Here is a 17,153-nt window from a genome sequence, read left to right as displayed (position 1 = left end):
CACTAGGCGGTAGAAACCGTTTATCTAACTTAGGTGCAACATCAGTAGATGAGGTCCGTGAGCGCCCGCGAGGGCTAACCTTCCCGCGGCGGGCAGTTCGATGAGACATGATTCGCACAGAGCTGGTTATAGCACAACCGCACTCTGCGAAGGCTTGAGTCCTGGTCATGTTGTTGAATGGTTGGTCTGTGGTTGTTGAATAAAGTTGTTATATATATATATATATAAAAGGAACTGTTTCTTAGTATATCTTGATTCGTTATAATTCTGTAATGAGGTATATCCTTAACGGCCGTGTGAATAAAAAGAGTAACGCCTGTCATATCGTTACCAAGATGACGAAGGTAGACGACCTTGAGACACCAATTTTAATTACAAGGGGAAACATCAATTAACACGTCAACAACCACGCATACCACGCTGTGACAATTTGGACGGTTGAACCCCTGTTACTTGTTGGACGATAACGCTAACTGTCACGTCCACCTTGAATTAGCATGGCAAAAATTTTATCAGCCGAAGGAATTGGCCTCACCAGACCCCCAATAAGAATATATAGTTCGAGTTAGATCACCTATTTATGGGGTACAACGACCATCGCTATCTATATATTCCTCAACCAATACGTTTATAAACTTTTGTTTGAAAAGGAAACGGGTGATTCCACAAATATTTGTATGAAAAATTTCTCCTCTGCCAATAGGAATGGTTTTCCAAATACTTTCTGGGATGAACCATGGTCGCTCAGGGGGTAGAGCGTTTATCTTCCAATGAGGAGAGCCGGGTTCGAATCCCAGCGATACAAATTCCGCACCCGGCTCGCTCCAACCACAGTGCGGTTGCAAAATATTCTCAGTGGTAGACAGATATTGGATTAGAGTCCCCTTGACACCAACAAACCATGGAAGTTTTCCGTGGTTTTCTTCTCTATGTAGCGCAAATGCAGGTTAGTTCAATTAAAAAAAAGTTCTCCACGAAGGCAAATTTCTCCCAATACCTGATCCGGGAGTTTCCTTGTCTTCTGGAATGAGCTCAAAATTACAAGGCCACGGAGTTGAACATTAGTAGTCTTGAACTCAAAGTTGGGTCAGCTTTTCAACGATGGTTATTAAATAAAATAAAATACTTTTTGGGGGATAATATTTACAGCGGCAGATCAACAGAAGCCAATATAATATAAAATTTTGATAAATTTCTATACATTTTTAGATACAATATAATTATTTAATTACATACTTTTATCTTATTCTTTCTTCATATTTTTTTAAAGTATAATTTTACTTTAACTATATTTTATATAAAATAAAACACCTTAAATTTCTAGACGAATAGCTAGATAGTAATAATGCTGATAGAAATTTTACATTTCTTCAAGCACTATGCGTCATCCATTGAGGAAATTTTTTACTAAATTTAAAGTTTTGATGCGACTAAATATTTTATCTCTTAAGTAAACGCAGGACATTTCAATCCGTTTTTCTTTAATTGGTTTTCCAAGTCATTGGTTACTTTTGGGACCCCAGGTATAGATTTTTGTCTAGGAACTTGTTCATGAGTCTTTGAAAATTTATAACTGACCCATACGAAAAATTAATGTGGAATTTTTGTATAAAATGTTGTACTTCGAGCAGTGTAATATTATACAATTCTTTCAGTTTCCATTGCATTCTGGGGTACACCTGAGCAACAGCATGGTAAGGAAGGTGAAGACCTTACAGTTACCTGTAATGTAAGATCTGATCCAACTGCTATAATTTCGTGGTATGTTAATGGAACTCTTATTTTAGATAGTAAGTATTTTCCGCCTGTTTATACCTTATCAAGAATAAGCCAATTCTTCAGTTATAAATTTTATCTATCCAACATAAAACTACTGACAGGCGCCTAAATTGTAAAAGTGTAAAAATATCCAGCCCATAAAGTATGTCTCATTTACGGTGCATTCATGCTTCAGAAATGTATCTAACTGTTGAAAATCTTAAGATAGTTTATGTTGAGAAACCATCTGGTAGTATTGTATGAAAATTCAATGATTTGGTAACAAATGAAAGGATTTGTGATGCGTTAAAAATAAGTTTTTAAACTTGAAAAAAGGGTTTCGATAGATGAGGCCGAAAAGTGGAGATTTTTGTATTACAAATAAAAATTTGCAGCAAATAGAAAACACTTATAGGATATTTTGAAACACTTAAAACGTTTCAAATCGTAGAAAAGTTATGTTTCTGGCACGTTTTTGAAGAACATTTGGTTCAAATATTTAAAAGTCTTCTTCATAGTTAAATAGGTTATATGAAGAACAAATGAATGATAAATAAACAACTTCGTTTTTATATGAAATGATAACATTTCCGAAAATTAAATGAGTTGCAACCAAGTTTACAAAATGTAATTATTTTGTTTCCACTTAGAAGTAACAATCTAAATTGAAATTTTTTTATTTTTTTATCTTTCCATATAATTATTTAAGTAAAAAAAGTAGATTCATTAAAAATATGATTTAATCATCTTTTTAATTATCCAGAACTCTTATATATTTTTACATTTCCTTTTTTCTAATTATTTAATCCGAAATATGGATCCCAGATAAAATTTAGAACGATTAAGAGGTTAAAATAATTATGGTTTTCAAAGAATTAATTATATTTCTTCTAGGTTCAAGATACACAATGAGTGATGATGGTCTTCACATTCGTAGTCTACGACCCTCAGATTATGGGAAATATACGTGTCGAGCTTTCGTTGTCACACCTCATAGTTCTCAAATGAAAGATAAGGACATCACACTTTATGTTCAATGTACGGTTTGCTTTGGTCACCCTTCAATAGTTCATTTATTCAAATACGCGGAAAAAACATTCTGGTAAAAAAACCATCACTCTGATTAATAAAACAAAAATAGGGAGTATTTATCGTTTGGTAATTTTTCCGTTCATGTGGTGGTTTGCTAAATTTACTGAACTAATTCCGGTTTTGAAAATTATAGTACTTATTACTTCCCAATTAGTAAAAAAATACAAACGCTAATAGAACCGAAAAGAATGGTTTTTATGCCCTGCTCCAAGGTATCATAATAAAATTACTAAGTTTTACCACATTTAAGAAATTTTTACTCATGTTATATTTTATTGTTAGTTTTACCAAAATCATAACCAAAGCGCTTCGGTAAGAATTACCGAGATTTTAGGTGTACCCATAAAGTCAGAAACACGGTACATTTTACCACATTTTAGTAATTTTGGCCATACTTTTTTTTGCCGGCGTGGAAATTCTTCTCTTAAAAAGTAACGAATTCCAGTACATAACTAATGACTAATGATATTAATTAATGATTTTGAGTAAAAGTGTAAATTGAGTAAAAGTAAAGTTAACAGATATCATAAAAGTATACTTATCATTGTTGAATTTTTTTTCCGTATGAAGGTGCAAGTGTGATTTTTTAAATTATTTATGATTATTATAAATCTTGAATTTGGTTGATGCATTCTCTAGTTCATTTAACTTGTAAAGATAAATATTTCTTTTGATGATAAAGTGGATCGCTTAACTAGACAGCCCCCCAGACTCAAAGGAGTTAAAAAAGGTTTTCTTTTGTGCATTTAGACAAAGAAAGTCATAAAAAGTACTTTTTAATATATCAATAGTAGTTTATTAATAATCTCTTTGAATCCTAAAACAATTTCTACTCACTTTTATGTGACAGAACTCTTATGTGCCATTTGAAGGACGATTTAAATGGAGGGTCTCTTACATTGTAAAAAATAACTATAAATTCTACGAAAAAAAACTTATATTTCACAGTGAAAGAACTGTTTGAAGACAAATACAGATTTTTAATCATTGCGAAAGATTTCCATCTTTAAAAGACCGTTTATTTGACGCTTTAAAACTGTTTTTTATAAACGAATTAAAACTGTCAACTCAAATTTTAGTTTTTGCCACGTAGTTTTGCTTACCGTAAGATAACTTCATCTTTTTTCAAATCATTTGCGATTATTTTCTATACTTGCTATTACTTTTCGAAACATTAGTTTATGGTTTTGAGCAGCGTATAAATGATTCGACTTTATTGCCGAATTGATACTCTATTTGATTATTATTAGCCTTTAGATATAATTTTTCGGTGAATGAAGTTTAAAGACATTTTTACAAGGGTGGACTTAGTTTATAAGGGTAATATTATCTGTCTTTGATTTCTTATGCGAATCTCGGCCCGCATCCATCACATATTATTTTATAATTTTCTTTTAATAAAGTAACAGATATTTTTTGTTGAAATAACGAAGTTTATTTGATAAAATAACTTTACGTATCTGCTTAAAAAACTGACATCCGTTATTCTGCGAAATAAAATATTTTATATTGAAATATTAGCTGACAGTTTTTTTCCCTATAAATTAGACATTTTTAACAGTATATAAGCAGCAGTTTATAACACTTATTATCATTTTTTTCTGAACAAAAATGTCTTACTTTTTTAATTTCTTTCAATAGAATTCTTCTAAATTTTCATTTTTTAGCATTTGGAATTTTTTTTTAAACTTTGGCCAGTATTTAAAAATGCAGTCAAGATTACTTCTAGTCATTGTTGGTGATTGTTAATAAGCATTTTAATTGAAACTGTAGTAAGTAATAGTATATATTATATTGACTCATTTTTCACAGATAGGCCTGTTTGGCACATCCATCAGATGGAGATAACCCATGGTACCATTGGATCCAGTTCTAATTTGACTTGTGCTGCACATTCACAACCTCCTCCAGTGTTCGAATGGTTTCGAGAAAGAGCGTTGCTTGGCAACAGTAAAATATATAGACTAATAAACAAAAAATGGAAAAGTATCCTTCAAGTAATTATATGTCAGCATTCACATACAAAGAAAGTTTTGAAACAATTGTCGGCTTCTGTGCTTGCATTCTTTATCGGGAAGTTTAATTATTTATTTTCTAAATAGATAGTTTTTCCTCTAAAATAATTAAAATCTTATTTATAGTAAAAATCATTTTATTTCACAACCTCACCAACCTTTGACGAACATTATAGATATGGATCAAAACAAAGAATGAATTTGACTTAAGAAAATTAATTGATTTGTCCAATAGAAATAAATTATTTTTTCCTTTCTTTAGAAACTTGAGCCAATATCACCATGAAATAAATGCTTCAGATTTTATTTCACTTCAGGAGAAATGATAGATGGGCCGGGATAGCCGGGTATGGTCCATGTCCACAAGGGTCATGAGTTCGATTTCCGCCGGACGAAGACTCCCCGTGTAATAAGTGGTGACTGTTGCATGTTAAATCTGTCGGGTCACGAATTCCTTCATGCCCCAGTAAAAAAATCATACCGAATAGGAGATTGATTGTTCACTGGTTTAGGTCAAAATTACGATTTGTGGATGAATGAATAGATGTATGAATGGGCCCGACCTATAAACGGGTTCAGATGTATGTGTGTAGGGGGCAGAAGTCGAATTCTTGACCTTAGAGGGCGTCACTGGAAAACTAGAAAAAGCGCACTCCCTTTGCCTTACTGACAAATGACAACAACAACACTACAGAAATGTTAGATAATGTGTTGAATTAAACAGTGCTTATAAAAATATTGCGATATTAGTACTTTTTTATTTAAATTCTAAAGCTCTAGAAACTGAATGTTAGTAATTAGGATAAAAGTATGTAACAAAATTATATCCGTAAATTAAATTGTTCAAATTTTCACCGAAATTATGCATTGAAAAGCATGGTGCTTATTTGGGAATTTCTTTAAATTGTAACTCGGTTAAAAAATTAAGATAATTTTACTGATGTGAAAAATAATTAAATTACATAGTTAATGAATGATAAAACTAAAACATGAATTAAGTAATATTTTCAGATAAATTAAATGCACATTTTTATAATTTAAACCAAAAGGTGGATATTTAAGTGTGCACGGACAAAAATAATTCTGTCACAATTAACTTTACTGTATAGTAATGGCATTTCTGGTAAAAAAGCAAACCATAATTCTGGTAATAAAAACTAAAATACGGTATTTCAACCATTCATTTGGTAAACTTTCCGTTCATATGGTAACGGTTTACCGCTAAATCCAATTTTCAGATGTATAGTTCTTATTATTAAGCATTTATTGAAAAATACAAAACTGAAAAGTAAATTTATCCGAATATAGTTCGTATGCCATGTTTTAAGGTATCGTGATAAAATTACCAAATTTTAAAACATTCATCAAATTTTACCACATATACTATAACACCCTATTTTATTGTTAATTTTGCCAAAATCATCCCCAGAGAGCTTTTGTTAAAATTCGATTTTCTTAGGTGTTCCAATAGAGCAACGTCACATAAAAACGTCACATTTTACCGAATTCTGATAATTTTGACCATACCTTTTTCGGCAGTTCATGGTCCTTTTTTTTAAGTTGCAACACTGTTTGAAAATTAATATAATTTTACTGATGGAAAGAATAAGGTATTTATGTAGTCTATAAATGATAAAACTGAAAAATCAATCGAATAATATTTTCGGATTAACATTTAAAATTAAATAGAAATTATTATAATTTTATCTAAAAGGTAGGAATTTAAGCCTTTATTTTCAAATATTCATTCCTAGATCTAACCTTTCTGGAGATTCATTAAATTGTTGAATAAATCAAATCAATATAATTGCTTTTTATTCTGTTCATGGAATATAATACATTAAAAAAATTGGTTTTGTTTCAGGTCAGCATAAAGGATTCGTCTGTTTTCGGAAGCTATCAATGTGTTGTCAGTAATAATATGGGAGAAATAAAGAGAATCATTAATTTGATCGAAGGAAGTAAGTAAACTAAGTCTTTCATTTTTTTTATCTATTCGATAACTTTACAGAAATTAATAAAATTTGGCAAAATCTTTGATAAATTTTAAAAAACTTAATCATGTCAAACAATTTAATTTTGAGTCATATAAAAGTATTAAATATTTTTATTTCTTCGCTAGTGTAGCTGTTATGCATCTCTTAGTTATCCTATCTTGAACTTTAAAATTTTGAACATAAATTATAAAATCAAACATCCGGACATGCATGTCTTGTTCATCACTGACCCACCTCCTCTTTATGGGAGAGAAATTCTGTTAAATCTTTCAATGACTCCAAAAGATACGGACATATGGGGTAATCAGCTCTTCCAAATTTTATAATCTAATTTGGAAATAATTTTCAGTTTTTAATTGAATAGCATTCAAAGCATGATTTGTTTTATTCCCTTTAAATATTTGCGTTAATTTATTTCATTTTAATCGATGATAGCCTGTCTCAAAAAAATTCCGAATCAAATTCCGAAAAAAGTAAGAAGTACCGGCACTCAGAGTCTCAGTCCTCTTTTCCGAAAAGTTCATTTTTACTAGAACATGTTTCGAAATAAAAAGTCTGAAATACCGTTATTTTTACATTAATAATCACCGTAAAATCGCCGAATCACTCTAATGAAACAAATATTACTGTAAAAATGGGTTTTACGGATGATTCCCCAAAGTGCCTGTACTTTATAGCGTGATTTGATCCGGAATTCTTTACAGTGTAGCTAATAGTTCCGAATATAGTATTAAAAAATTCAATTTTTTACGCTTTTTTATTTGCGATAATTTAAGAAGTATAAATCATTAAATCAATTTACAAATGAATTACACTTATAGAGTTCAAAGAAATTTATCAAGAAAAAATACTGCGTCCGTCACGTTTTTGATACTAGAAAAAAATAATTATGATAGTATATTTCACTAATTATCAACTTGTGTTTCTCATATACATAATTGCAAGGTTCCATGATTAAATAGATAAATGATATAGCACAATATGTTATAACGAAGTTTATTTCCTTCCCATAAAATATGTATAGTAAAATAAATTTACAATTCTGCGAAACACTTGAAAATAATACATTCAAAACGTTAAAAAAGCACAGTTAATTGTTTCTGAAACGTTTCAAGGGAAAAGGAATTTCTCAAAAACTAATAATGACAAAGTAATTGATATGAAGATGCAGTAATGATTTTGACAAATATGGTTGTTCGAGAAACATTTCTATTAAAGTACTCTTTTACAACAATTTTCTGTCATTATTATTTTTGGATAGCGAAAATGCAATTACGAATAATCATTATTAATTCATCTGACTAGGCCACACGGGAGTTCAACAATTAAAATCAGAGATCTTTTAACTCATTTAAATTAATGGAAGATTATTCTTATTAGCATATCCATAGTTCTCATCTGAACAAAATGGAAATAAATTGTAGCCAAATTGAAAATTATGTTTTATTGGTATTGATATTTTTGATGATGAAAATCTATAAGAAATTTTGATCGAAAAATAATTTTGACAATTTTGATTTTTCTCTAACCTATTACGAAGAGTATTTCAAGGTTGTTTATAGTGTTTTTATAGAAAAGCAACTATATGAAAATTTAAATTAATAAAAGGAAGTGTAATTAGCCTAAATTCTATTTTATATATGTTTCATAAAACATAAACATAGTTTAACATAACATAACTTAAACCTTATGTTTTGAATCAAACAATAATTGCGGAATTCTAGCTTCATTCGATTTCAATAAAATTTTAACTATATTAAATTTTAATATATTTTGCAAATATGTTATAGCTTCTTAAGAGATTTCAATGGAATGCAACATATTTTTAGTTTTCATTGCCTAACTTATTTTAAATTTAATTAATAACCTATTAATTTATTGCTTAAAATGACACATAATATGAATAACTTTTTTATTTTATTTTATTTTTAAACTTGTGATGATGGATTTATTGTACTAAATAGCAGCTAAAAATTAAAAAAAGTAAAGTAAAATTTTAGAGAAGTTAAAATAATTGTAGGAATAAAATATACATGTATTGAGATACAAATCCTTTTTATTTCTTTTTTTAAAACATTTTTTTAACTTCTATTTTTGTAAATTAAGATGATTTATTTCAAACTATTTGGTATAAAAAGTTAAACAATAAATCCGAAAAATTTTGATGCCAAAAATATTTTAAAATAAGAGACTGACGATGAAAATGATGGTCAAAAGTGGTGATTATGAGATAACATTATTGTGTTAATGCAGCAATGCTGCATTGAAAACTTTAAAATAAGTAGTTTTCAACTAGATTTTTAAAAATTGAATTGTGCCCTAATAAAAAAAACACTTCAAGGAATTCCATCTAAATAATCCAATGGTATATCATGTACAGGAGAGTGAGTGGGCTGAAAAAAAGTGAATTTTGCAATTTCGAAACGCTTCAGTGCGGAAAAGTTGCCTATCGTAAATGAAAAAAACGACATAAAATTTTTCATGTTTTTCATTAGCGCATCGAGCTTAAAATTAATGAAAATTGGAAAAAATCACCCCCATTTTAATTTTTTAAGATAGGCTAAATGTTCTGAAATAAACATGCTTTACCTTTTTATAATTCTTTTATAGTAATCTAAATATAATCTAAATATATTAAATTCTGATCTAAATATATATATTAAATCTAATCTAAATATATTATCATAATCTAAATATATTAAATTCTGATAAATAATTTTATTTTTTTCGTTCACACAACGCTTTAGAAAAAGACATAGGCTTTCCAATATTTCGTAATTTTTACTTCATTCTTTATGTTAGATCAGAAATCACTACGTGAAGATGACCTGCACACCGCCGGTTTTTTATGTGTTTTTTTATTACATTTACAACTATCTACAATAATTTTCAATGAAGTAGAAATCTTCGGTATTGATAAGCTCCTTTTTTTACATCTACTACACATTTATAGTCTGATTTTTTTTTTTGGAGAAATAAGGATTAACTCGGATATATCTATCTCTAGCCTCATGTTTACTTATTTTATTCGAAGCCCAGTCACCTTTCCATAGCCTGGAAGGGAAACTTCGGAATTTCTCTAATTCGCATTGATAAGTGATTTAATACCATCTTCCTTTAAGTCTTGCAGCATAAGGGCAACGCAAGAATTGATTTCAGAATAATCTGGTAGTAGAACATTTGGTCTTTTCTCAACAAATTCCTATTAAAGTCTGCAGTACATTTCAAGAGTAATCATCTGGGAGGCATCGTTCAGTAGACTTGAGGCAGAAGACTATTCTGTTCCATAACAGGTGGTTAATTGTTGGCAACTAATTTCTTAGGTTGCATGCATTAGGTTGTCTTTCAACTTTGAAATCCTTCATTTTAGTTCTTGTGTCCTTAGCCAATGCTGCACGACTTTATGGTATTAAATAGCACATTAGTTCTCTGCACAATATCAAAATCCTGTGGAGAGGCGTTGAATGAAATATGTGAACATGAATAGCAACATTAAAGTCTCGATCAAGTTTGCTTCAATTCTCCAAAAAAAATCAGACTTTAGATGTGTATTAGAGATAAAAAAAAACCTCCGAAAAATTGGGTGGTTAGTTTGGTTAGTGGAACTCAATGTGCAGCCACTTTTAAGTGCTCTGATCCAAGTCGATATATCTAAAACATTATTTAAGTTTTACAAAGAAAGGGAGCAAATTCTGAGTCCCAGATACCTTTCTCCCAGGTGACTAAGGTCCAGTGTATTGGTTAAACAATTGATTGGAACGCTGTGCTCAATAACAGTATGAAAGTTGAATAAGTCAGTAAGTGCAAAAACATACATAACTGTAGTTTTTAAACTTTTAAACGTACAAAACTGAAATCTTGTATAATTTTTAAACTGTTAAAGTGAAGTGATTCTATTGATTGATTAAAAAATATTTTGGAACCAATATCTTACTTGCTTGGATAGATATATCAGACGCATAAATATGTATGAGTCAGAATTTGCCCTTTTTCTATTTAAAACTTAAATAACTCCTTAACTATTAAATGCATTGATTCTGATGTGATTTTATTCGAATCAGTGTGAAAACTTACCCCAACCGCTTTCTGATAAATGCTATGAATGAACATTTTATCAAAGTGACGAAATAACAATCATCACTTCTTCATGGAAACAAATTCCATCAAAAGTAATGAAAATACTTCGTCAATCTAATTTTTTGATACCGCATTGTGTTTAACAGGTGTTGTCATATATTGTTGATCACTTATTCCGGACCGCCACCCAACAACCATAAAAGGACTGACAGAAACGGGATTTGAACCCGGGGTCTTCCTGGTAGGAGGAAAACTCCCTGACTACCATATAGCCGATCGTTCTATTTCATCATTCTCGTTCCCCTCGCTAAGTCTTCATTCTAGTTGGCTATGTTTCTCAATGCACTGCAATGAGGTTTCGACTTAAGAAAACATTTTCGTCATATATTTGAAAGTTCGCGTTTCATCTCAAATCTGGTGATTTTGTGACGAAATGATTCACAAAATTTACGAAATACAGCCCAAGGATTACCGAATCGTTAAAAGAAATGGTTTTATTTCTGCGAGTGCTCTTGCCAAGGTGTATGGTTTACCCTCCTCAGTAAATTCTAGAACGAGACAGAAGCTCTTCTCGGGGGTTCCTTCAAATATACATATTAGGCGCAAATCACATACTTTAAAGCAATTTACAGCTTTTCCATAACTTTTTCCGTATTCAGTTAATCTGTTATGAGTCTCAGACTTTAGAACCATTTCATATGAAAATTCAATCAGTAACCATAGATCTGCAAATTGATTTTGTTTTTGCTGTACTGGTCTGGTTCTGGTGAAAGCAATTAATGAACTTAAATGTTTTGTAAAATTTCCTTTTCTTGCTTTGTTAAGGTTAATTTTGAGACCACTCAAATTAACACCACAAATATCTTTACTCCTGGGTATGCATACATAGAAATATATGCCTTTGTGTTAGCACAATTAGATTTCGAATGATTTTTGATGCAAAGGTCCACTGAAAGTATTTATATCTTAATAATTAGTATGAAGGTAGTAGAACACAAAATAATGGTCGATGCCATAATTCAGACATTTTACAAAAAATATTTACACACATGTAATTTCATGTATTTTTCTAAAAATTCCAGAAGAGGTTTACTTTTAACCTTGGAGGTTACTCTTCCTCCTCTCCAAAAAAAAAAAAACATATTTTTTTTCGGAAAAAAATGTGTCTCTAATAGTTTTACACAAAGAAGCTCATATCCTATACAGTTTTTTATCCTGAAAATTTTTAAAAAATAAAAATTTCAAGTATCCAACATTGTTTGATTTTTTTAAAAATACTATCTCTTAATTATTAAAAGTTATCAGAAAGCGAAGGGTTAGTGTGAAAAATAAAATTTTCTATTTACTTTTTTTTTTATTTTCAACGCAAAGTACCTTTAAGAAATTAAATTTGAAACAAAAAAAAATGCATTTGAAATGCATTCAAAATGTTAAGCTTCTTAACGAAATTTTTTTCTTCTCGGAACTTTTTTTGGTCTTTAGAGTTTTAAATTAAAGAAAGAGAATCACAAGAAGTTGGATATTATTAAATATTGTATAGAAAAAGGTTGGGTAATTTTCCCATTACATAAATACTTTTTTGAAGGATATTTTTTTTTGTATTTAGTTCATCCTGATCCTCCAAGTTTGAAAGTGAGAAGTGACGAACCAGGAGTTTTAAAAATGAATTTCCTACCTCCACCTCCCATTGAGTTTCTGCCAATTTTAGGATACAGAATTGAGTGGAAACTTTCGTCAGAGAAGGACTGGTATCAGGCTCGATACCGCCAAGCTAGTGAAGGTAAAATACATGTTAAAAAAATAATAAAGTATTTCAGCTTGCTTTAAAATACAAATATATATGTATTTAGAGAATGCATAACATTTCTCTATACAAAGAATCCAGATTAATGAAGTCTCTTTACAGATTGTTAGTATATGTAGTAAATTTAGGGTTATTGTTTCACAAGTGACGAAATTATTAAGAATTAAAAAATTTTTTTAAAAATGAAGTGTAGGAAACACTCTAGTAATAAAATTGGATCTATTATGTAACTGCCGTTCACTTTGTTAATTATGTACTAGATCGTTTTGGTAATTTTTTAACACGTTGGGCACGACTGTGCATCAATGAGTGCCTAACTGACTGCCCTAATATATACACATATAAGACGCATGATTTAATGCTTTTAATAAACTTCTCCATCATAATATAAATTTTGAAATAGAGAATGAATCAACATTGAAAATTATTTTTATTTGAAATCATTCTTTCTTTCTTTCAGGAGATGAATTCATCATACAGGATCTTAGCTTAGAAAGTGACTATTCGATTCGAATAGCTGTTCGGAATGTTGTTGGTTACAGCAATTATTCGAACATTATTGTTCAGAGGACTAAAGGTTTGCTTGCCGAAACTGTGGTAGACGGATATAGCCTATCTTCTTTAAATTCATCGTCAACATCGTCGAAAATAACGAGTGCATCAATCAATGGCTTCCCCTTAAGCTTCTACATATTTATATTGCTTCGATTTCTCTTTTTACAAAGTTGTTGAACATTTTCTGCGAAGAATTTGTGTTTTCTATCTGCGATATGTATTGTGGTTGATGATGGTCGTGAAGCTCTTCTATAAATGTTCTGCAGGGTGATACAAAGTATTTTGAGGCCGAACATTAAGTGTCGGCACACTCCTTGTGAGATTAAATGGCTTTAATAAGTATAAAACTATGATGGCTTTAATAAGTATAAAACTATTTTCATTTTTTTAGTGTTCCGCTTTTTATCAGCAATCGGAGTTGACTTGCATTTGAGTTGTCGCAATTCTAACTTTTCTACACCTTTTGATGCTATGATTAAGAGAATGCCATACCATGGCAGAAATACTTCTTACCAAATTCTCTTTCACCCAGATATGTAGTTAAAACTTTAACAGTATAGAAAAATAGAGTTTAGGTAAACCTAGAGTCATCCATAAAATTTCAAATTATTGTTTTTTTTTCAAAATATCAAACTACACACAAATGACAACAGAATTACTCAGGATTACAAAGTGGGAAAATAATCTTGCCATAATTTATATTGCGCAAAAAAATGAGCAGACCAACCACAATTTTTTTTTTTATCTAACGATCTGATCTTCACTTTTTAGAAATCAGTCTTAATAGTTCGAAGGAATGACATCAAATATGCTAGTTAATTAGTGTAGGCGAATTTAAGTTACGAATTCAGATACAGAAATGTACTTTGTACTCTGAATAAACATAACTGTTTTTCAACGGATTTCGAATCCTGATTCCGTTTATCCAACGATAATTGCATTCAAAAATAAAATTTAATAAATATTTATTATTTTTTATTATTTTCTTTACAAATAGTTTAAAAAAATTTAATTGCAAAGTACGCAATTTCAAAGAATGCAATTTTACATGGCCAAATACGAGATTTGAGTGAAATCGGTGGAGCAGTCCAGAGAAATTGAATTTTGAAAAAGCAATATTTTTACTGTACTTCTATTTTAATATTTTGATAAGCAATTTCAACATCATGGTTTATTCCAGGTTTACCTAAATTTATTTTTCTCCAAATTTTAAAATACCAATGGGGGTTCAGTATCCAGTATAGCGTTTCTCCAAAAATTGTGGCATTTAATGCTACACCCATTTCATATACACCGGGGAAATAAGAATTTTTAAATATTTTTGTTTCATCCATATTTAGATCAACAAAAATCCGTGTCACTGTTAGCCACCTCTTCTCATTTCATCATCGTTAGAAAGCTTGAATTTTCTCCTCTGGATACAGTCCTCTCAATTGATCGATTCATTCAGTCTTCCTCAATGAAATATGCAAAACTCATTTTTACCTCCTCATGGCTAAATATAAAGATAAAATTCTATATAAAACCAAAATTGGGCTATGCGCTTAGTGACACGCATCATTGGAAAGACTTTTATATTTGATTTAAAGAAAAACAACTTCAGAACAGCTTTTTCAGTTATACCTAGAGCTAAAACGTGTTTTAGATTCAACAGCATAACAGTAATCGGTAAAATTCGTGATTTGTTCATGATCCGTTTTATTCAAACGAATCGTAAACTTCGATTTGTTATCATGTAGTCTGTATCAGTTGAATAAGTTGTATTTAAAAAATTCGGCGCATACATATAACATTTTTCCCTTTTTCGCAAAACAATGTGACTTTTTAAATTGCCTGAAATAGCTCCTGTTTTGGTGTATTATTCATACACACATTTGAAAAATAAATAAATAAAGACTTATCAAAATAATAATCATGATATAGAACAAATTATATCGAATATGCAGTTTTTGTTTGGGAAGAGCAGAAAAAAGGTGACTTCCAAGTCAAAATAAATCAATTACGCACAATATCAGAAAATTCATTTTAATTTTTGCGGAATCTTTTTATAAGGACTTAGAACACCTTATTATACATCTAGAATGTATTCGTTACACTAAAAAAGCTTTCTTAGAATAAGTATTTGTTGTATTAAGAAAAACATGCGCTAGTTTTATTTTAAAACTTGCTTTCTAAATTTCTAGCCTCGTTTAAATAAAAAATAATAGTTAAACAGACATCTCATTTTGTAAGGAATAATTGTTATTTTGTGATAAGTATCTACAGAATATTCATGAATAAAGCTGCTGTAAACGAGCTTCGTATTCCTTGTGTCGTTCTGACTATATTTATGCATTTAAACTCAAATTTTATTTGCACTTTTATTGTAAGAACTTTATAGCATTGCTTGTAATATATGCAAGATTTTAAGCAAGTGAATAGATTTAAGGATGGCACCGTCAGAAAAACGATGGGCACTGGATAGATGATGGGACAGAAAATTAAAAAAGTGATCTCGAGGTTTAAAATAATCTCGTTTTATTGCAGAGGCAAAATTTAAACAAAACATAAATAAAATATAAACATCAAATAAAAAATTTTTATTTATAATTTCACAAGCTACAATAGCCAAAAATATTCAGTAAAAAAAAGCTAGTAGTTTAAGAAACATATTTTAAAATGAAAATTTTGTCATAGCTTTAAATGTTTTAGTGGACCGTTGATTATCTTCACACGCCATGGAACGATTTTCTGATAAATTCTTATGCACAATGTTCTGCAATCACCGAATCCTTGTACAAAATAAATTAATAAAATATGCGTTCTTGGGATAGCAAATTGTTATTTAAACAAACGAAGAAAAAATATAATTTCGGTATCAAAATTAACTAGTCCTTAACGTGAGTGTAAATAAGTACGTAATGTAAAAGCAAATAGCGCATATGATAAGTACAGATATGAAAATATCTATACTTATTTAATTGGTGGAAAAAAATGACGAAAAATAAGGAGATATGAAAAAATTCTTCATCTGTCAAATGAAATGATTTTGATTCTTATAACCTGTCTTCCTTGATGATGATTGACCAAATATTTCAAAATTTTTTTTGCTTCAATTATAATTCATAACCACCTAATTTATAATGTCTTTTACTAGTACTTTAAAATTATGTACGAGATGAAGAAATCTCGTATAAAGAGCTGTGATTACGGAATACCCTGCATGAATTTCTTTTTCAGAGAAAAAAGTATTTTTTTATTACAGAAATGCTCGTTTAAATGCTTAATTTGCTCTTCATCATGGATGCTTGGTTATGCAGTCGAATGGAAATTTCTGGCGCCTTATTTTATTAAAAATTGTTTTTATAATTAAGCTTTGTTTCTACAAATTGTTATTGAACATCAGAGCTATGAATTTTTCTGTTCATAATTATGGAGCTTAGAAAATATTTTAGATAAAAAAGGTTTATTTTTTTCCTTATTTGTAAATATTTTTATGAAACTACAGAAGAAGCATGTCAAATATTTAAACGAGAGTTGAATAAATTTCTTATTTCTAATTTTAAATAAATGGAATTACTCAAATCAAGTAATAAAAATTTAGCAAAGCATTTATTTTTTGCTTGAAAATTTGTCTTTACGTGATTAAATATGTTGTAATGCTTTCAAAATTCGTAAATTTATCTTTTAATGTAACGAATGGATTTTTAAAAAAAATTAAGATTATTTACATCTTATCTACTATGATTGTAAATAATTCATTTGTGATGTATTTAAGCTCAATAAATATATGTTTCAATTGTTTTCTGCTTTAATGGATAACTAGCTAAATACCTGTTCTTCGATGAGGATGAAAAAAAGTAATAAATCGGTATT

General features: G+C 29.6%; 1 protein-coding gene across 1 annotated transcript in view; it reads left to right on the top strand.

The window, feature by feature from the left end:
- The window catches only part of LOC107442656 (limbic system-associated membrane protein), a 56,828-nt gene extending 40,744 nt beyond the window's left edge, over positions 1-16,084 (top strand). The window contains exons 4-9 of the mRNA XM_071180292.2: positions 1,656-1,790; positions 2,653-2,796; positions 4,663-4,847; positions 6,730-6,826; positions 12,546-12,719; positions 13,204-16,084. Coding sequence (XP_071036393.2) covers positions 1,656-1,790; positions 2,653-2,796; positions 4,663-4,847; positions 6,730-6,826; positions 12,546-12,719; positions 13,204-13,475 — 1,007 coding nt within the window. The 3' untranslated portion in view covers positions 13,476-16,084. The remainder of the gene's footprint in view (positions 1-1,655; positions 1,791-2,652; positions 2,797-4,662; positions 4,848-6,729; positions 6,827-12,545; positions 12,720-13,203) is intronic.
- The last annotated feature ends 1,069 nt before the right edge of the window (positions 16,085-17,153 follow it).

This window comes from Parasteatoda tepidariorum, chromosome 1, assembly GCF_982258835.1.
Source record: "Parasteatoda tepidariorum strain Cologne lab strain chromosome 1, Ptep-v5.0, whole genome shotgun sequence".
Classification (NCBI taxonomy): domain Eukaryota; kingdom Metazoa; phylum Arthropoda; class Arachnida; order Araneae; family Theridiidae; genus Parasteatoda; species Parasteatoda tepidariorum.
This window is presented reverse-complemented; position numbering and strand designations above follow the sequence as displayed.